Source organism: Gambusia affinis, linkage group LG23 (genome assembly GCF_019740435.1).
Source record: "Gambusia affinis linkage group LG23, SWU_Gaff_1.0, whole genome shotgun sequence".
In the NCBI taxonomy this organism is placed as follows: domain Eukaryota; kingdom Metazoa; phylum Chordata; class Actinopteri; order Cyprinodontiformes; family Poeciliidae; genus Gambusia; species Gambusia affinis.
Window position 1 is genome coordinate 12,866,252 of NC_057890.1, and position 21,496 is coordinate 12,887,747.

Genomic DNA, 21,496 nt, shown 5'->3' on the forward strand with positions numbered 1-21,496 from the left:
TATTGCCCCTTTTTTGCATTTCTGATATGTGAAGCTATTTCATCTACCTAGCTCTACCTTGTTTATATAGTGAGAAGTCAATGTCATGTGCCGTTTGATTTCAATGTCATGCTTTAAAAAAAAACAAAAAAAAACAACTGCATGCAAAGGTCAGCAGCTTTGAGGTTGAGAATATGTGTGGATGAATGTGTAGGCTTTGCATTTCATTTTCAGAAAGCTTGCTTGCATAAGCCAACGTTGTTTTTACCGTGCACCCCGGTGTCCACGGTGGTGGATGATCTTTGGTGATGAACAATTTGCTCAGTGAGGTGTGACCGTGGGCATTATAACAGGGAGCCGTGCAGTGAGTGAGAGCGACAGAGACCAACAGGGGGAGAGCGAGAGAGAGTGAGAGAAAAGAGAGAGCGAGTGGGAGGGAGGGAGACTGGAACTCTATTCCACACGGACAAACCCACAGAGGCTCGCAAAAAGCCGTCTTGCCTGCAACACACTCACTCTCTTCCTAACACCGCTTGCAGTGGATTCTCCATCTTACTACATACGTCTGCAGGTAAGCAGCTGACATTCTCTTGTCCTCTTAGATGTCTCTGTTTAATCCTGGATGGTTAATTTAGCAGGCTTCAAGGATATGGAACATATGGGTTTGAGACATACTGAATCTTGTAGATACTGAAGAGCAAACATAGCTGCAATAACACAGCAGGTAAAAAAATCTGACATACACAAACTAATTGTATTTACTCAAAAATGTAAGATAATTCTCAGTGTATTGATACATAAAAATTGATAAATTGGTAAGACGAAATCCTTTCTATAAGCTATCATACAAGGTTAATGACAGTGTCTCTCAGTGTGACATTTGGAGAAAAACCATGGTAACATATTTCATTAGCATGTAAATCCATGGTTATGGTGTATCCATGACTGTTCATCCCATTTTCAGTGAAGCATACGGAAAATATTTGCAAGCATGTGCATCTGTTTAGATGTCAGTGAAACAGGAAACATTCTAGTTGAGATGAACTGCATGAGAAATTGCCCTTTTGCAATCAAGAGCAAAATCTACACTTCTTCAAACGCAGCAGAAAAAACCAAATGGTTCTCAAATCTGTGAGATTACCGCAACATCTTTGGCTTCGGCTGTCACCATGGCAAAGGCAGCCAGTGGAACGTCTGTGCTAGAGAGCATCCTTTAAAGTAATCATGTTCAGTGCATTCATCAGAGCTTAGATTAACCCAAGCGACTACCCTAATCAATAAATGTCACACTCAAGCTGTGTTCGAAAGCTTATTTTAAAGGATCAGAATACATTATGTATTAATTCATAAGAAATGCTTAGCATCTCGCTCTAAATGGTACCTTGTGTGTACTAAGTGGAGCTGCAAGAGCACGTGCCAAAGAAAACGCAAGAAATAAATCTTGTTTGTAAACAGAGGGAGTCAGAGCGGTAAAGCTAACTGTGGTTAAGTCACCTGTTAGAGTCTAACTTGTGGTGCAGATCTTTCAGAGACAACAGTGACTTATTATTATTTTTTTTACTATTTAACAAGATAGCAGCTTTCATTAGGGTCGATAATGTCCAGGGACTATTGACTGTAGCTGGTTGCATAATTCAATCTGTGGATCTGCTGCAACTCATGAGTTGATTAAGAGACCTCTGATGTGGAAGATAAAATTCAAAATAATTGGAACTTGAGGCCCATTAAGACTGGGTTTTGATTAAACTAAAGGCTGCATATTAAATTCTTTGTTGAGTAATAATAAACATGGGCAATGTTAAATACATTGCAAAATGTTACATTTTACAGCCTTGTGAAAATGTTGCACACAGCAACAAACAAAAATGTTTTTGGAATTATTTCTAAATATATTATTGCAATCTTCATTCAAAATACTTAAATATTACTTTAACAGTACCATTGGTGCTAATATTACTTCTAATAAGAATAAATAATATAGTTTAAAGTGCAACTAAACTCAGAATTATGGATAGCATGGAATAGTTAATCCCAGAGTTAAAATGCAAACCTAACAAAAGAGAATAATTCATTAAATTTTGCAAGAGAGCTTAAAGAGATAGTTCAGAATTATGTTTTGAATTTTGGTAAAAAGGTACAAACTGTTCATATGTTACCTATTTTAGCCACCATAAAACAACTTCAGACTCAAAAACTTCAAGGCAGAATATGCAAATATAAAGTGGAAAAAATAAAGTACAAAGAATTAAAGAGAAATAAGTCCCAAAACAGTTTACAATGTCTTACAAATTCCATTCATCTGTTTCACTCAGTAAGATTATTGAGTTTGTGGCTCCTTCCCCCACCACATCCCATGTTAATAATCATCAACTTCTGTGTAAATAACTGCTTAATGCAAACATGATCATCCCTCAAAACATCATTATGGTTAATTGTTTCATAAAATGGTGCTTTATTTTTAGAATGCAAGATGTATAAAAATAGATTTTCCTGTCAATTTTCCTGTCAGTGGTTCTCTTCACAACAAAAACGTCAACTGAGGAAAAATCTCTGGTGGAAAATGTGACTTGGGTTCAATCTGGCAGTAGAGAGGGATAAATTTGTAATGTTCTAAAATGAAGTGGTGAGTAGAAATTGGCAAAGGGGCAAATGAGCATAGCTCAAACACTAGCACCAGAAAAAGATTAAACTTGCAGCTTAGAATGTTAATAAAACTATCAAACTGAGGATTTTCCTTTGAATGTCTACTAAAGTGGAAGAATTTGTTTGAGTTATATTTACATTTTGATTTTACCCTCTATACATTTTTAAATCCTTCTATTTATCATTTTCAAAAAGCTGTTCATTTAGAGAACCGTTTTAAAATCTTGGGGAGTCATGTTTGAGTTCACTTCAATCTTGTTCTAAACATAGTGGGGGGAAAAAATAACTCGGTAGTAGTAATGATTTTACTCAGTGGGAAGCACAATGATTCATTCTAAAGTGCAAAACGGATCTGGAATGTCTGATCTAATCAATGTTTATGGTAATGTCTGGGCAATAAATAGGGCATCGTGTTGCTGCTGTTTACAAAACATTAACCACTTAGCTTAAAATCGAGTGGGGCAAATTTACAATCATATCTTTCATGTGTTAGGTTTGATAAACTAAAAAGATCTTCAGAAAACTTTTTAGGTATGCTCACAACAGCTATTTTCTACTATTTTGTCTTAGTAATAAATGTTTAATACTCAAACAAGTGACTTCCCTCACTTGACATGAAATACCTCCCTGTTGATTTAAAACACCCAGTCACATTGAATATTTGCTGAACTGACATCTGGAAAAGGTCACTAGATGGAAGACCGTGACGTTAAAAAGCCTTACTTAAAAACATCCAAGACCATGAGGGGAAAAAAACATGTGTGCCCACATGTAAGAGCACTTACACATAACCATGGAAATAATACTAGAGAGAAAAAAGTACTGCTTGTAAATATGCACACCCACACATGCAGAAAAAAAAAAAGACAACTATCACCCACAGTAGTAGCCATTTGCAGGAAGGTGAATTACTCCATTATACTGGACTGTGTCACTGATACACAAACCAGCTAAGAGCAGGTTTGTTAAAAAGTAAGGACATGGGCAACTGTCAGATCATCTCAGTTTGTGGCTCCACTGATCGTAGAGTCTTGGTTTTAGCCAGTCAGCAAAGACAAACAGCTCTATTTTTGATAGTGTTCCTCTATTTCACCTCAGGTTTTACAGCATTTTCCATCCTAATTTTAACTATGTGATCATGTTTTTTTTCTTTAAATAAGGGCAACTACAACAGCAGCATTAAGATTTGTGAAAGACTTAAAGAGGCAAAAGTGTGACACCAGATCAGTAAAATAAAAGAAAAGCAAACATCCATACAGAAGTAGACTACAGCAAGATGAGGGCAGATTATGATCAAGATGGCTGCTTGTGCTCAAAGTGAATCAAAAAAGGGATTCTGATAAACACACAGAAAGACTCTGGCAAACAAGGATGCACATGACAGAGACTGCTGCTGTGTTGAACTTCTCTCTTGTACTGAAAAGTGCACAATAGAATAATAACATGGTGGTTTGAGTTTTTGTGTCTGTTCTGCTGCCTGTATTATTTGCTCTGTGCACCTCTGCTTCATTGAACGCAGCACAGCATCAGATTCATCCTTCCATCTGAGAATTGGAAACAAAATAACAGAAGGTATGGGGTTAATTTCCTGACTGACACTTGGTATGCTTTAGTTCCATTTACGACCACAACTTAACCAGGCGTGAGTCAGATGTGGTGGGTGATTGCTGAAAAAAGAAGGTTGGTAAGTAGCTAATGAGGAAACTATGTGGACTTGCTTGTTCATTACTCAAAATGATGGATGTGACAATCAAACTGATTATTTATGACAGGTAATTCAGCAATTTATCATTATTAGATGACACTGCAATATATTTTAACTCCATAACCTCAATTGCTTTGGCTTGGTCAAGATGAAATAGTTTCTTCTTCTAGTATAGCTGGTTTTCTTTTATATGGTTGAGTTTTTTTTAAGTATTTCAGGGTGACAGGAATGCGTCTAAGGCTTATCGAGTCCTTATATAACCTAACCTAAAAGTGTGTTCATATTCTTAATAGGATGTTTGATGCCTGAGCAAGTTGACTTGCTTGTTCATTAGTGAACAACCAGCCCTGGGGCCTAAAGATGCTTTTTTCAAAAAATTACAGACTGAACAAAACTTTGAATATCAAGATGAAGTGGTAAAATACAGTTTTCCCAAACAAATCTGTCTGTGCAATTTGACTCTCATTTTTCTAAATTATTATATTCCACAAACGTCTGACTTAAAGTCAAAACTCCATCACTATGCACCCGTTTAATATTTAAGGTCAAACTTGGAATCTGGAGTATGTTTCAGAAAATTGGTATGGATATAACAAAACCCAAAGATTGGCAATACTGTTGAGGATGCAAACACTAAGGATGCACATGACTGCCATATTGCTCCCAAATTACTACTGCCATATACAAGTCCTATAGTCATAATTATTCAGAATATCACAAGGCTTGATGAGGTACAGATATGCCAGAGATGCAGGAAGATGACAAACCTGCTGAGGTGAAAAGAAAAAAGAAATAAATGGAGGTACTGTCATTCCATGTACATTGGGTAACATAAGGTAATGGAAAAAACCTGAGTAGTATCTGCTAAATCCATCCTATATAGTGTTTTTCACTTTTTTTGAGCTTTCCTTCACTTTAAGATGATGAATGAAAGTGATACTAGTGAAATGTGAGAATGTTACCCAAACTAAATTATACATACCTTCTGCTGTTTTAATAAATATTTTATGGCAGAGCAACTGGAGAGAAAAGATCATTTACTTCAAGACACTATTCCCTTTTGCTGTTTATTTGTATTAGAAGCTGTTGACAAAATCTCTAAAGAAACCAGAAGGAAGAGCACGCGTGGGTGTTTACACCAACTACAGAACAGTACAAGTGGGCAAATAAGTACACAGTGTGCAAACATACAGACTGAAGTCCAATCTCAATTACAATCACATCTCTGCATGTCTGAACAGTGTGCAGGTTGGTCACTGCAAGCTCCAACGAACGACTACCAGAAATAAGCATTACCCCTATGGAAACTGATCTTCACGCTGCTCAGTCAAAGTGCTAAAAGTAGAGTATGTGTGGGAAGCTCTGTTTAATCCTCTGTTAGTCAGAGTTCAGATTTTTATTAAGAAAGTGTTGTTCATCTCTTGAGGTAAAAATACAGGGAGAAATGGGTGGTTAAACAGGTAGTCTACTGACCACTGAGACTTTTTTGGCTCATAAATGATTAAATTGAAAAGGAAAATAATTTACTTAAGACAATAAAAAAAACATGACATTAACCTGCAAAAATAAGTTGCAAATCAAAAAGAATAGGTTGAAAAAGCAAAATCATTTAGAAAAAGATAAAGCTTCAAAGAGAGAGAGAGCTTCATAACCGTTGCAAATTTCTTGGAATATTGATGGATTATTTTTTTCACTCCCACACAAATATCTTTGTCTGTTTGAAAGAACGAATAAATCTGAGATTTAAAGACAACAAGGCCAAAGCCTGCTTATGTTCGGAGGAAGTTAAGTACAGCTGAAGCACACAGGTTGTTGTTCTCCCAGGGGAAATTCCTTTGGTGCTCCAATCTTTTCACTGAGGCAACACGCTGGTGACTTTAAACCATGTAATGTTTTACAAAAGAATAGGAGGTCCCCCTATTCTTAAGCTGACTAGCCAGACTTCAATTCTTCAGTACTCCAGCTCAGCTTAGAGAACATATCACTGCATAAATGGATGGATTTTTTCTCATCAGGTCCAAAATACAGTTTCTTCTGGAACTCCCTTAGTCGTTAATTGTAAAGCACTTTGAATTACTTTATGTATTTTAATTCTTTGTGTTACTAAGAATTGATGACATAACATTCTTAGCTGCCGTATAACTTCAACATTTGGTTGTCATGAATTTGATCTTTTCAACACTTAAATAAGTGGGCCACTAAGTAAAGTTCTTTCAGATGTGTTCCTTGGAAAAAGACATATGAACTGATGCCAACTCGTTCAAGTAAAGTCAACCCAAATGTTGCAAAAGTGTGTCACCAAGTGTCCTGTGTGTTCTTGTCTTTTAGGTCATTTAGTAGAGAAGCCAGCTCTACCCACCTCAGGGGTCAGAAGAATAGAGAACAACATGTGACAATCACTGCTTCGCAGTCGACAGCATGCTTCGATTCCTTTGGACCATGGCTCTCTTCTTCTGGTATTATTTGCTACTTCACAGCCGAGCTCTGGCCGATGAAGAGGCCACTGGGGAACTGACACCATCAAGCAAAAATTCTCCTGAAGAGAAATCTAGCATTTACTCTTGGCTTCCATCTATGCCCAAGTTTTCCTCCATACCAACATTTGGCTTTTTTGGGAGCTCAGGTGGCAAAAATGAAGATGCTATCTCAACTACAACTACCAAAGGGGTGACAGAACTAATCGGTCTCTTTCAAGACCACACGGGATCAGGAGAAGGGAGCAATTCTGAGGAATCTCAACAAACCACAACATTGACTCAAGGGCACTTTATGAGTGTGACAAGGATCAGAACTGAGCCACCTCCCACTGGGACATCAGATCTGCCATTCAGCAACATAGCTCAGAGCAACAGTGAGACTTTTGTTTCTCCCACAAGCAGCTATATCAGAAATACTCTGTTCACAAACAGTCCTCACAGAAGTAACACTTCTGAACAAAACACAACACATATGCCAACACCATGGAGATCCACAACAGCAGCGACTTCTAGCACAGGTGCCACTGAAAATCCCCTCCCCAATAGTGTTTACCGGGAGACCACCTTTCATACAGAAAGGATTTCTTCAACAATCCCACCAGAAACTACAGTCCCCACTGCCCTGACATGGAAAACAGTCCAAACCACAACACCCAACCTGGGACTGGTGGAGACTCAAACCAGCACACACCTTCTGGGGCATGTTACTCTTCCAGTCATTTCAGAAAGTAATTTTGTTGGGGAACAAGAAGATTTAGCTGTTAGTGTTGCGCTTCACTCAGTTAAAGGAACATCAGAAATTCACACCACACAAAGTAACTGGAACTTGGGCTTGTCTGAGATCAGTCTGGTGAACACTGAGCAGCAGCCAGGGGTTACTTCTACTTATCAAAAGACAGATCCGACCACGGTGGAAGGCACAACCTCAGACATTAACCCCACACAAAACCTTTTAAACTTGGGTTTCTCTCAGACCACTATGATGAATGCCAAACAAGAGCCAGGAGTTTTCTCTTCTACCCTCAGGAAGGATTCAAATTTAGTGGAGGCGACCACAAAAGCAGAAATTCAGACTACACAAAGCCATTTAAACTTAGGCTTCTCTAAGACGAGTATGGTGAATGCTGAACAACAGCCTCGAGTATTCTCTACCACCCTCTGGATCGATCGTAATTTAGATGTGGAATCCATACCAAGCACAACTCAAAGCCAAAGGGCCAACTTTCCAATTGTAGAAGGTAAGCAGACTTAAGCAAATCCATAGAGACTGAATTGATTGAATAAATGTGATCAATCGTGTGCAGGCAGGACTTTAGTGTTCGATAGATGTTTGTCAAAAGGCTACTGATAGTTTTGCTTTATTGAGTGACACCTCTGCCACAAGGATTAACATTTATATAAAACCTAAATTATATTGAAAGTGTTGCAAATTAATGCTCAAAACTCTTATCGGTCTAGTAAAAAATATGCTATTTATCTTCTCATTCTCAAATCTATCAATAGTCAATCTGACAGATGAATAATCTTGATCATGAAGCTTTATTGCATGATTTAAAGAGAAAGGAATAAGATTTGTATAATATATAATCAGAATACCTTCTAATCAGAATGTGAAATGTTTGCAAAGGTCAGATTTCTGAAGTTGTATGTAAGGACGAGAATACAAGCCTTGTAATCAGTTTTAAAATGATACACAGATGAGTACTAGTTTTTAACATGATATGATATTTAAATAATAAATAATTGGTCTATTGAATTTATTAAGATAGCTGCCAGCACTATAAGAGCTTATGGAAAAAATATCTGCTGTAGAAACACAGAAACTCAATTACACAGTCTTATTAAATTTCCAAAGCATCCCAAAAAAATTAAGACAAGGAATTCATTGGGCAATATGCTGTGGGCAACACAAAAGACACTCTTGGTGATGTGTTGTTTATTTATCGTCTCCCCTAAATCCTATGTTAATTTTCTTCCAGCTGTAATCCATCCCACCCTGTTTCTAAGCCTCTTTATCCTTCATACTACAACTTTAACCAACGATGAGTTTCTTAAAAGCATTGTTCATAAGTAGAAGGCAATGTAAACCATCTAGTGGAAGAAAGAGTATGTTTCAGCAGTCCCTGGATTGACATTGAAACAGTAACACCTTTTTTTCTGCCCATCCCCCATTACTGGTCTGAGGCTGGTGTCTGTATGCTTAATGAGATTTCAAAAGGAGATCCTCCTGCAAGTACAGACACATTCATCATGTTAGGTCAAAGGTTGGGCAAGAAAATCATGAGTCGATTATTCCAACCAAGGGAGGCTTTGGTATGCATTTGATGAAATCATGATTCATGAGCGTCAAGTGTCTTATACTGCCAACCCAACCCATGTTTCTTATTATATTCTTTAAATGCACTATGGCATTTAAATTAATTTTACATTGTAATTTATTACATTGTATCATCCTATTTTCTTTTTGGAATGATGTGAATCTGCTTGGCATTCCTAAATGAACCACATGTTTATCCTTGCCCTGATTGGATTTCAACTTCATTCATGTAGAGCTACAGTTTGTTAAAGTATAAGTTTAAGATTTTCTGACTGATTATAAATGCTTAAATAGTTTCCAACTTTAGGAACTGATTTTTAGTGTTTGCATATTTACAAGTAATATGACATTATGATGTACAAAGTGAAACTTTCTTTTATTATCAGCTGTGTTGGAATGCAGTGATCCCAGATTCTGATCTCTCACCCTGTGCCGAATCTGCCGACTGTTTTGTCTGTGGCGATTGTTGTGTCTGCGCTTGTTTTCAGAGGTGCATTATACTGTGGCAAACAGCAAAGAGAGGGGGTTTCAGCTGGGCGGAGAGGGCTTCTGTGTTCATGTATCAGTATTCTGAATGCACACTCAGCGAAACCACCATCTCTCCTGGGGGACCGTCTGTTTGCCAGTCGCTATTAGGATGGTGAACGGGCTTCTTGCCATTTAGAAAGATCCCTCCCTCCCAACCCCATTTAATTTTTAAAGTCATTTTATCTTTTTGCAAACAAATCCCTTTCAATTTGGTCCATGGACATAGAATTCACCTTTAGGGTCACTGATGCTTGGAGAGGGTTAGATAAAAAATGTGTGAGAAAGAAATGCATATAAATGTACACACAGTAGTTTAGGATTAATGGGGATTATATAAGAACTACCCAGTTTTTGCAATTTGAGTAATTTCATGTCTGAAGATGTTAAGAATCTTCTCCACAAAAATGTGTAGTTTTTTTCTACTTTAAAGAGCATTTGTTATGTGACCTTGCCCTTGAGAAGGCTGTCAGGGATGAAAACGAACAGCAATGCTGCGCATTTGTGTCAGATAATCCATTAAGGCACCATGCAACAAAAGCAAACAAGGGCATTTACGAGAGAGTAGGAAAGAAAGAGAAGTTGGGGATTAAGATTTTGACACTGAATTTTATACTCACCTCCTTCCTGTGTTTATGTGCTAAATCAGTAAGAATAAACATAGCATGCATGGATGTATAAGTAAGTATTGAAAGCCAAGTTCAATACTTGGCTTTCAAATACAAAACTACAAAGTTTTTGAATTTTTGAGAAACCACTTTTTAAGGCTGACCAAAATCTGCTTTAACCAAATAAAAATCCTGAATGAAATTTACAAGTTTTTCTTCCTATTTTTAAAAGTGAGATATTATGTAAAATTGACATTTTTGAGATTTAGTTATGTTTTACTAACTTTAATTTTTTAATCTTTGATTTTTTTTCGTGCATGCATGAGGAATCCTTGAATCAGTAGCTACTAAAAAGTGCCACCTATTTCCATAAAGCCCCAGAAAGCTGCAGGCGCAAGCTCACCTTCTGTCTCATAGAGCACCTTCTGTCTCATAGAGCCCCTTACCCACTCAGTTCCTCCAGCTGAGTGGGTACACTCAGCTGGAGGAGCTGGAGGAGCTGAGTGTACCCACTCAGCTCCTCCAGGCCAGCGGTACAAGCAATTTATAAACACCTGGTGGAACTCCGAGTGTGCTGAGCTCATCATCGGAGATACTTCTCATTTCAGTGCTACAGCACAACATCAACCCTTCAAATGTTGTAAAATAAAACAAGAAAAAAATACGTACATCATAATACAGAAATACTTCTTTCAGTCTAGCGTGTTTTTCTAAACAGTCATGTCAGACTGACATATAACAGGGAAAGCAGGGCATCTCTTTATTTTGTTATTCTCGATTAGATTATCATACTGCTGGTTTCTTGTATGCTGCCCTCCATTCTCTCCTTTCTTTGTCTATTCAAGCTCAGGGTATTTCTAAGAAACCCGTGAGTGTTTTTCTTTCAGAAAACTCACTCAAGCTTATCCTGGTCTTGATGAAATGGGGAGCAACATCATATTTCTGTTGAATATAATTGGGAGCTCTAAAACATTACATGAAAACTGCTGAGCCAAAATCAGTACAGATGGCTCAGAAATCTTTGTTTCAGTTCTTGTAACGTTAATGATTATGATAAAACTGATTTGCAATTCACAGAAAGGCTTTCTAATGTAATATTTCATAACCTATTTCTGCAATCTGGTATAAACAATGAATTGCAGGAATTTATAGTGACATTGCATCAAAATAAAGTCAAGCACTTACTGTAGATATAAAATCTTTCATATACTTGAAAATGGTTAAGCAAACTGAGCTATCTGACCTCTTTAGGACATGATGAAAGTAGATTATACACAAACTCATTAGTAACTAAAGTAATAATACAGCACTAACATGAAAGAGTGACCTGAATAGCAACAAAAGAGGAAATTTAGCTTATTCAGCTTTCCTTACAGCCCCTTGTGTTTTTATTTTGCTATTTAAGCATTCTGTACAAGCAGTCAATCATTAGAACTGTTGCCTATGATGAGCTAATAACCCGGACCCTGACTGTTCTTAAGTCAGCTTGTGCACATGTTTACTCTCATTAAACCATTTGCAGCAGATTGTATTATACATAATTTAATCTCCTGTCACATGCACATGTGATCCTGTCTGTAACCAGAACCATCTCAGAAACTGCACTGAGCTGCTTGTGTTGTCGACATAAAGCAGTAACCCTCTCATCAATTTTTAAAAGCATATCTTTATGCGTTTTTAACTGCACAACTAATCCACTGTTCCATTTATCTTTATCAAGAATTATATTTTACATTTTTCAATAAATTCTAATTAAGGTTTGAACATTACATCCTTACATAACCCTGAAACAACACTTGACTTAAAACAATTCTCCACTTGTTCTCTTGTTAACAATCATTAATTTTGTGTGCTGTATAGAAAGTTTACCCATAGAACCCTAGAATGTTTTAAATGAATCATGAAATCTCCCAAATTAATGATATTTATGTTGGCCTTTGTGTTTTTGCAAACCTCTGACCGGAATTGTACCACTGACCAATATCAGACTATTCCGATAATCTGTATATTATTTTTATACACGTGATAATTATTTTCCTCGTTTTCATTGAGGGAGTTACCAAACTGCAGTTTAAAAATCTTGGTAGGTAATGCTGAAAACATAAAAAGTTACAAAGATATACTTAATACAAAGAAAGGAGTTTTTATTTTGCTTGGTCATAAAAAAAAAAAAATCTTCTAAAACTTCTATTTCTCCACTTCTGGTTATACTAGAATAGAGTCTAGATTTGTAGTGAGCCAGGATGTACACACCCATCCACATAAGGATGTCATTGTAATTAGACCACAAAAGTCTACTGTTCTATGGATGGCTGCCTGCAACTAAGTGGTTGATAGACCAATTCTTGACAGAACTGGGTTGAGAAATGTAGTCGTTCCATTTTCTACAGAGTTAAGTCTCAGACATGCTGTGTGCAGAGTGAAGAAATGGTTAAGCTATCCTTTGGAAAGCTGCAGGTCTACTAATCTACTTTTCTACTCCAGAGATGCAGTGCTTTGTGAATTAAATTATGTTGAGATCAGTATGAGGTGAAATTGCGTGTGTCTTCCTAGAGCTACCAGACAAAGAGACTAAGGAAGAGGATGAAGCTTTGGTTACTTCAACTACAGACGGGGATGCTGACACACATTTGACAGACACTTCCACAGCATCTGCTCAGCTACTAAAAACATCCACGGCACACAACACAGGTAAGAAAACACTTCAGCAACAAATCAGAGCTTCTTTTAAATTACAGTCCAATTGAATCATTTATTTTCAACTAATTAAGACTGCTTGCTGCTTTGTTTATATAAGCCATCCTGCATGCTTCTATACCTGAAAATGTGTGACAAGTATCCTGCATCATTTCCTTGCAACTATTAATTGCTTCCAATGGGAGAGGAAAGCTGCTCACACAAGCTGGTTGTTTAAGAGGACACCAGAGAGCAGAAAAGATAGGGATCGAAGCCCACCCACTGTACTAGTACGCCCCAGAACTGTTCTCAGATACAACGGAAGTAATTGGTTCAAAGACAAGCAGCTATTATTTTTTAAAAAATAATAAACACTTAATTTATTAAATGATTACATAAAAGGCTGCCATTTTTTCAAATAAACTGTATTTCTTTCTAAAATATGACGTGACTGGGTGACAAATGGAGTCACTGCTACTAATAATACAACACACGAAGATAGTTATTCCAGCTAGAACAAAATTTAAAGAAACAAACATTCCCACGCTGCAAATAAAAAACAGCTTTAGATGAACAAGAAATAAAAGACAAAAACCATCTCTTTGTATTTCAACCCCATGCTGTCTTTCACTTTTAATGATTTTTATATCTATGCAAATTGAAGAAATATTTTCAGGGAATATTTCAGGTATCAATTTAAATCATAGTGATAGTTACATTATTCTCATTATTGTTTCTAGGATGAAGTGTAAAAGTGTAGGTTCATGAAATATTTGTATAATGTCAAATGATAAAATATTCTCATGAAGCCTGTTTTATGTGTTGGTTGATTGTAAATGTACACAATTATGAAACTCATTTCTGTTCAGATACATTTTTGAATGGATCCACTTTTGGCCCAGATCACAGCAGCAGATGTAACCTACATTACCTCACCCAGAATAGCAGATGATGTGATGTGATTTTCAAAAATAGACCTGTCCAATTTTCCACACGTTAATAATGAAGCGATACATGCCACTTAATCTAGTAGGTCAAAAGTGAGTGGGGAAAAAAAACACCACAAATATTCTAAGTCTGTGAATCTATTTATTTTCTAAAATTACCCAAAGAGACTGATGAACCAAATTTGTCGTTACACACACTCTTGACAGCAGGTCTCTTTTCACTGCATAATAAATTATTTAAAAAGTTGCTGTTGTTTCACAATTACCCTGAAGTAAACTTGTCCTCCTCCTCATAATGTTTAATCTAACTTCCCCCAGTGCTCCCATTTAATTGCTTTCCCAGAGGTGAACCTAATAGAAAACAAAGACAAACAGCTTCCAACTACACAAAGATTTTAGTTTCATGAGGCAGAATAAACTTGCAGCCAGTACGAGATGGAAATGGGTTTTATAGTCCATTGACAATAAAAAGAGCTCTTTGTGTGCATTACTTTCCCTTTGCTATAGGTTAGGTGCCTCAAGTGAGACACTGCAGTCTTTAAAAGTGAGAATGAAAGAAATCACAAAATGAATACAGCCATGTGCACAATAGGATTTTTCCACATTTCTATTACTAGTCTTCATCAAATATTTGAATAAAAAGTCTCGGTTTTGTTTTATATGAACCATGTGAATTTGGTCACAGAGGTAACAACATGATTAACACTTTACTATGCAAATGTTTTATAAAATTTATTTATTTATATAGCATCAACTGACAACAAATGTAATGTCAAGGTACTTTACAAAAAATAATTTCAATCATACATACAGTGCATTCCAATTGATCCAAGTTATCAAATAGTACAGTATGCTCAATCACCATAGTTATTCCAAGTTTTTATTTAAGGATACCCAGCAGATTGCATTGACTTGTTGCACATCTCTAAAAATAAAAGGGTATGACACCAATGGCCATCCATCCACCTAAACTAAAATTAAAAATGAAGTGCATGAAACACTTTTCTTTTTTTTAGGGGAGAAAAACTGGAAAACTATTCTTTTTCTTTAATTCAAATATGTGTTGGATGAATGAAACTGGGGGTGCTAAATACAATAGCTTACATGAAAGCATCTTCTATTTATCATCTTTCCCTTGGTATCCATCATGGTTACTTTTCCGTCTGCTTCTGATGTGTCAACTTAGCTTAACACGAGAGACTTGTTAGCACAGGAATGTGTCAGATAGCCAAGCAGCATGAAGTGGAATGTCAAGCATCCATCTGTCCATGTACCGTAGGCACCCACACAGCAAGCCGGCAGATCAAATGTGACGCCAGCTGACAAGAGCAAAAAAGAAAAATATGGAACTAATTAATCGCCCACCACTGTTTCCACTCAGTCTAACTCGCTGGCTTCCAAACCACTGCCCTGAAAAGTAAACAAATGGCTAGACAAGTCACTGACCTCACACTGTTCCTAACCCCACCTACTTTATCAGCAGCCCTCACATTTAAAATACCTACTGTTGTGTGTTTGTTTTACACTTCAGCCAAATTTTCTGTTCCACTACTAAATGCTATGGCAAAAATCATAGAACAAACATATTGTTGGAGTATTTGACAAATATGTTGATAAAATGTCAAGCTTAGGTATTTAATTTGCCTTAATGTTTTCATTTAATCACCAATTTCATTATGTTTTATTGTAATACGAGTTCATGCATGTACTTTCAACATGAGTCTCTGTAGCATTCAGCAAGACATCCTGTAGCCTGATTCTGCCTCTCACTGCTGACCTTTCAATCCCAACTCTGCTAATTAGCAACAAGAGGAAAAGCTAGTTAGCTACCCTAAGTACTAGGCATAATTTCTATTAAAATAAAAATGGCACACTTTTAATTCTAGTTTTATTTTTTTTTTTTTTGTCCACTGTGACTATTTTTATTTTGGTACCATAAAACAATATTAGCTTTATATATGCTTTCCATGTTCTGTTTCAGTCTAGCTCAGACTTTTGTGTGTGAAGTGTGCTGCATTTCAAAGAATCGGCTGAATATTTCTATGACTGTGTTTGGATAACTCAGGACAAAATATCAGACTCTCTGAAGTGAAGCTGCTATATTACACTGACAGGAGCACTAGTGGCTCACTGTGGGGTCATATTTCTGTAAGCTTGAAATTTTCATCCAAGCCTGGGACAGTTATCCAACACTCAGGCCAGAAAACAAACAAGCAATATGATAAAGACAAGCACCAGGCCAGGAAGAGAGAAAAATAATGGTTTTAAAAACATATTAAGCAACTAGGAGGACAAGATAGCTTAATATTGTTACTTGAATGTCTTTTTTCTCCACAAAACTCATGATGACCACATATTGTTTGAACGACACCCATGAGCATTGTGTGATGCAGGCAAAATGCATTAGAGGGAAAGGATGTTTTCCTCTTATTGCAAGAACAATAAAAGGTGTTTTTCACCCTTTCTTTCTTCACATGCAGCTCCAAAGCTAGGCACTGTTTACATAACAGAACTAGCAGCAGTCATCCATTCAGTCTCTGACCCAAAAGAAAATTAAAACAACAGCACTGAACCAAGAGAAAAACACAAGAACATAACTCACAAAAGTGAAGAGCCTGAGACCAAAAAAAAATTTAAAACCGGAATAAAAACGTAGTTGGAAAAAAAATAAGACAACTTAAATTTATATGGAAACATTTTGAGGTTTTGTGGTGCCAGAGGTTTTAAATTGGCACCACAAGGTTTGATGAATTCTCCAGGTATTGCTAAATGGAATATAATCAATGTTTTTCTCAGTTTGTATAAACTCATGTAGCTCCTTACACAAATTAGAAAATGTGAGGAAGATCCTTGTAACATAAAAAGAGTTGCAAAAAGCTAATGCTTCACACTAGATGCCCATAGTGTGATTAACTGTGTTGTCAGTTTATTCTGGCTGATGTTTTCTGTCATTGGGGGTCCATTATAGTCCCCGACTGTTCATGAAGGTGTTATTGTTTCTGATAAGCCAGCAGCAAGATCACTAATTAGTCTGTGTGTGCAAATCAGATGCCGTTTCTCCCTGTGGGTTGCACTAGCTCAGCAATGGCAGCCAACTTAATAATTATTATTATAAAAAAGAACAAGCAGAAACATGAGAAGCTCTGTAATGTGGAGTCTGAAAAAGAGGCATGCTTTCTGAATGAACTGGTTTGCATTTAAACCACATTAGCATACTACAACATGACCCGTGAATGCTTTTCTGCACATTTCACACAGACATGGTTACTCCCAAATCCTCAGAGCTAAATGAGTTTCTTTGTAGTGCCAAAACATGACGAACACGGTCATAAGTAAGTTACATGGAAAGTCCAGAAGGCTTATGTAATGCAGGAAAAAGTAGTTCTGTGGTTGTGACACACACACACACACACACACACGCACTTTTCTGGGCATAGCTCAGTTTAAAGTTGTGTACTTACAAGTTTTTTTCAGAATTAGCACATTACAGGGAGCATTATTTTTGCTGTATGTATTAAAGCAGATTGTTTTCCACTCTTATTCTTACAAGTAGCTAAATGTTGTGAAAGAAGATTTAGACCAGAATGCAGCTCTCATATTCAGCCAGAGTTGTAAATAATTCACCCTCTTGTTCTGTCTTCTCGATTTTTTACTGTCACAAAAAGTTTATTAATACTATCATATGTGCAAAGTAAATTTAATTGTCTCATCATCTGTCACTGTAGGTATTCTCTCTGAATCTCCATCAATACTTCTGTACACTGAAGACTGGACATCTAACCTACCAAACAGTGACAGCACCTTACTTCCAGACTGCAATAAGGAACGCTCTGGAATCTGCAACCTCTCCTACACCTGGGATACCACTACTTCCCTGAGAATGAAACCCACACAAAATATCACTGCCACAAACCAGTCAACCAACGCCTTCCTAATCCCAGCTACACCCATGTTGGTGCCCTTATACACTGACTGGAACAGTGCCATAGCGGCCTGGGGCCTGGCATGGGAGGCCCATGTCTATGGTGCAGGCGGAGTCTTTGCAGTGCTAACACTCGCCTCTGCACTCAATCTGCTTTGCTTGCCACTGAGATGTCCATCTGGGTGTGGCTATTTTGCTCTAGTCAGCCTGTTTCTTCTAGCTGCTGCATGCACCAGGTCCTTCTCCCTTCTTTATGATGCCTATGGCCACCAGGATCGTATATCCTCCACAGAGGCCTCACTCATGCTCTTTGAAGCACCTTTTCCCTGTCTTACTGCAGCTTTCGGCTTGGTTTTTCTTCTCCTCTCAATGCGCTCAAGAATGCAGCTCTCATATTCAGCCTTTCAGAGACCCTGTTTCCTGGCCTGTCTAGTTGTCTTGCACTTTGCTGCTGCATTTGGTCCAGTGACTTTCTTGAAGTTCTACCGGCAAACGCCCCCTTTGTGCCTCTTTCTGTCGTTGATCTCTCGTGGAGCCTTTGTGGCACTTGCAACATTTCTATCTGCTGCCTATTTTGTTTTCTATATCTATGTTCGGGCAGACTCAAAACACATCTATCATCTAAACAACACATCTCCAACACCAGCTGAACGCTACAACCGCTGCCCATTTGCTGAGAGTCGGGATTGGAACCGTGCAGCTATTACCGTTTGTCTTTCAGCATTGTTTTCTTTAGCTTGTGCAGGACTGCAGTTTTATGCAATGCTTAATGCTATGGGTGTTATTGGTGGGGAGGAGGTCTTCTACCCTTGGCCCTGGTGGGCTTTCCAGTTTAGCTGTAGACTGTGTGAACTTTTGGTCTGTCTCACCTTAGCTTTAGTGGTTGCTCAACCAGTTTTTTGTTCCGACCAGCTTCCAGCAGCTGGAAGTTGTTGGACTGAACTCCTAGCATCCAAGTCCCCCATCCTTCCTGGGACCTACCAGTGGACACTCAGCCAGCAAGAGAAGCTTGCTATTGTTGACACTGTTGGACTTGGAGAGACAGAAAGCCTTCCACTTTACACTCTGATGGATGAGAGGCTTGGAAGCAGCCTGAATGGCTTGGACCTCCTCTACCACAGCAACCGGGCCTTAGTATATCGAGATCTTGACTTGGATTTAGGGTTATTGGGTTCAGAAAAACCTGAGGACAGAGGAGGCAGAGAGCCCTCAGGTGGATCTTCATTTTCAAGTGACTCCACTGCAGACCTGCAACCCCCTTCACCAATCAACTTGCGCCGTAGCATAGACGAAGCACTCTTCAGTGAAGCATTGTTTCCCATGAGTCTCTTCAGTCCTGTTAGACCTATTCGCTGCAGTGACACATCTGTAAACAACCACTGGACGCTTCCAGGCAATGGCCCCTGTGAACCTCTCTCCACCGACTCCAGTCTTTATCGACCCTCATCCTGCCTTGAAATGGCCTCTCAGCTACAGTTTTCTGCCAGCCAGTCTCAAGGTGTAGCCACAGAAGGAGCTCCAACATCTCCCTCCACAGGCTCATCCTCCAGCAATTCATCAGCTGAACGTTGGAGAAGCAGTTCCTCATCCTGCTCTCTGTACCGTGCCTCTCTTGCTGGCTCCTCTCTTGTTCTTTGCCCAAGTTCAGAGAGACATACAAGGCAGCTTCCACAGGAAGGCTCAAATGTGGCTTCCCATAACCCACAAAGATACTACCAAGCTCTGGGAGCTGCCTCACAGGAAAGCCTGAACCTGTCAACTGAGACAGATCGATCTGTGCAGCAGGAATTCATTACAGTTTGCAGACAAATGGATTCTTTAAGCATCTGCAGTGAGACTATAGATTTATAAAAACAGACTCTTATTAAGAGGGACCTGAAACGAGTGTCTGCTTTGTGCAGCAAGATGATTGAAATTTTAAATGGTATTTGATAGTGCATGTCAGCTTTATGTACTTCTTAAACACTATAGCTGCAAAAATGTTTCACGAGGTTTGATAAGACTTCTTGAGGATTTAGTGAATGTTCTTGTGAGTCTAAGTGCCAAGACTGTCAAAAGCCAAGAGACTGTTTGTAAATTTTACATGTCTTATAAAAGCAGATGACGCTAGTTAAATTAAGAGTTACTTTTATTAAGTGGTGATATAATAAAGAGGTATTTGTACAAATGTTTTTATGGCATTCCAACATTCCAATAGGTTGTACTGTGACAAATATAAGCTCTTACCTGCTACTGTTGTATTAACATACATAAGTTTAGTTATTATAACAAATACTTAGTATGGATGCTTTTTTTTTTCCAAATGTAAACGTCTCATATCTACATATTTCTCTGAGATATGGTGCAGCAGTGCCCTCTGCTGGCATATGAAAAGTATATTTAGCATCTGTTTCAATACACAGTGTTGTAAGAGTGTTAGCCCCTTACAGATTTCATCAGATTTTGCTTTTGTTGCCATACATAAATGTTTCAAATAATCAAACAAATCTTGATGTTAGGTAAAAATAAAATACAAATATAAAATTCACTTTTCAAATTAGACAATTAAAAAATAACAGCTGTCCAAACCAATCTGGCCCTGTGTGAAAAAGTATTTGAACCGTAAACCTTATATTTGTGACAACCTTCGTTGCAATAAGCTCCATTAAGAGCTTGGAACAACTAGCAGAACGTTAAGACTTTGACTATTCCATTCTTATAGCTTCACTTTATTTTACCCTCTTTTTTTTCCTTTTGTTTGTTTTGAGCAACTTTAATTTGAAATTGCTAGGTAACAGGATGTAGCAAGGTGATTAGAGTTTCTTGCAAAAAATGCTTAGCGTGTCACTTCATTTACACATACATAAAATCATTGGAGGATATACTGTATGCCAAGAATTTAAAAGAAATTGTGAGAACTCACAGATATCTGTTTAGTCACTTGGAGAGATTGATGCTGCTGTTCTTCTTCTGGAGGCAGAAAATACAGAGTCCACTAATTAACTAGAGTTGGAGGTCGACTCCCCCCTTGCTGTAGATGGAGCTGGAAGTGGGTCATGATGGAACTGAAATGAGAAACAAAAAACACGACATGCTACAAAGACTATAAAACTGTACTCTATAATCAGTTACAATCAAGGATATCAAACTTACAGTTCACTGGAATTCAAGATGCAATGTCCCATCCTTCAATGCAAGTGCTTTAACTTGCAGCAATCCTAAAGAGGTAAAAGAAAAATATTTATTTGCAACAAGGATAATATCTTAAAAGCCTTTGTTGTATCATTAACATTTTTACTTAAATATACAGTGGCTGTGAATTAACATAATTCAAAAAGAGAGGGGTGCTATTTGTTGAAGTTTGTGTTATGATTATTTAGAGCTATATTTACAGCATAATACAGCAAATAAACAAAGTTAGATGCTCAAATAGACTTCTTAAAAACACAAAAAGTAGGATAAAACAGTCAACTTCCACAGTCACTGTACGTTGTCTAAATTTGCCTGTAATTTAGCCTTGTAACTTTGAGAGTTAAAATTTGCTGGAGTCAAATAAAAAGTATTGTCCAAGCAAGCTGGTTTTATCGTTTTACCCTTTTACCTGAGGAAGTTCTACCCAACAGAAGCAGGTTATGTCAACCTGCTCTGTGCCTAAACTAGTTCATGTATTAAGTCAACACTACTTACCATGTGTGTTAGTTTCTGTCGTTTTTTTAAC

At 37.6% G+C, this 21,496-nt stretch overlaps 2 protein-coding genes across 2 annotated transcripts in view; one reads left to right on the forward strand and one right to left on the reverse strand.

Moving 5' to 3' along the window:
• LOC122826160 overlaps nt 1–21,373 on the reverse strand; it is a 31,106-nt gene extending 9,733 nt beyond the window's left edge. The window contains exons 1-2 of the mRNA XM_044107706.1: nt 20,932–21,373; nt 20,702–20,843 (exon numbers count right to left, since the gene is read on the reverse strand). The gene's annotated coding sequence lies outside the window, so the exon portion shown is untranslated. The remainder of the gene's footprint in view (nt 1–20,701; nt 20,844–20,931) is intronic.
• prrt4b (proline rich transmembrane protein 4b) lies at nt 242–19,914 on the forward strand. The gene is made up of 4 exons (XM_044107695.1): nt 242–550; nt 6,656–8,042; nt 12,808–12,945; nt 17,603–19,914. Exons 2-4 carry the CDS (start codon nt 6,746–6,748, stop codon nt 19,648–19,650), a joined length of 3,483 nt encoding a protein of 1,160 aa, XP_043963630.1. The 5' UTR covers nt 242–550; nt 6,656–6,745; the 3' UTR covers nt 19,651–19,914.
• Nucleotides 21,374–21,496: the final 123 nt, after the last annotated feature.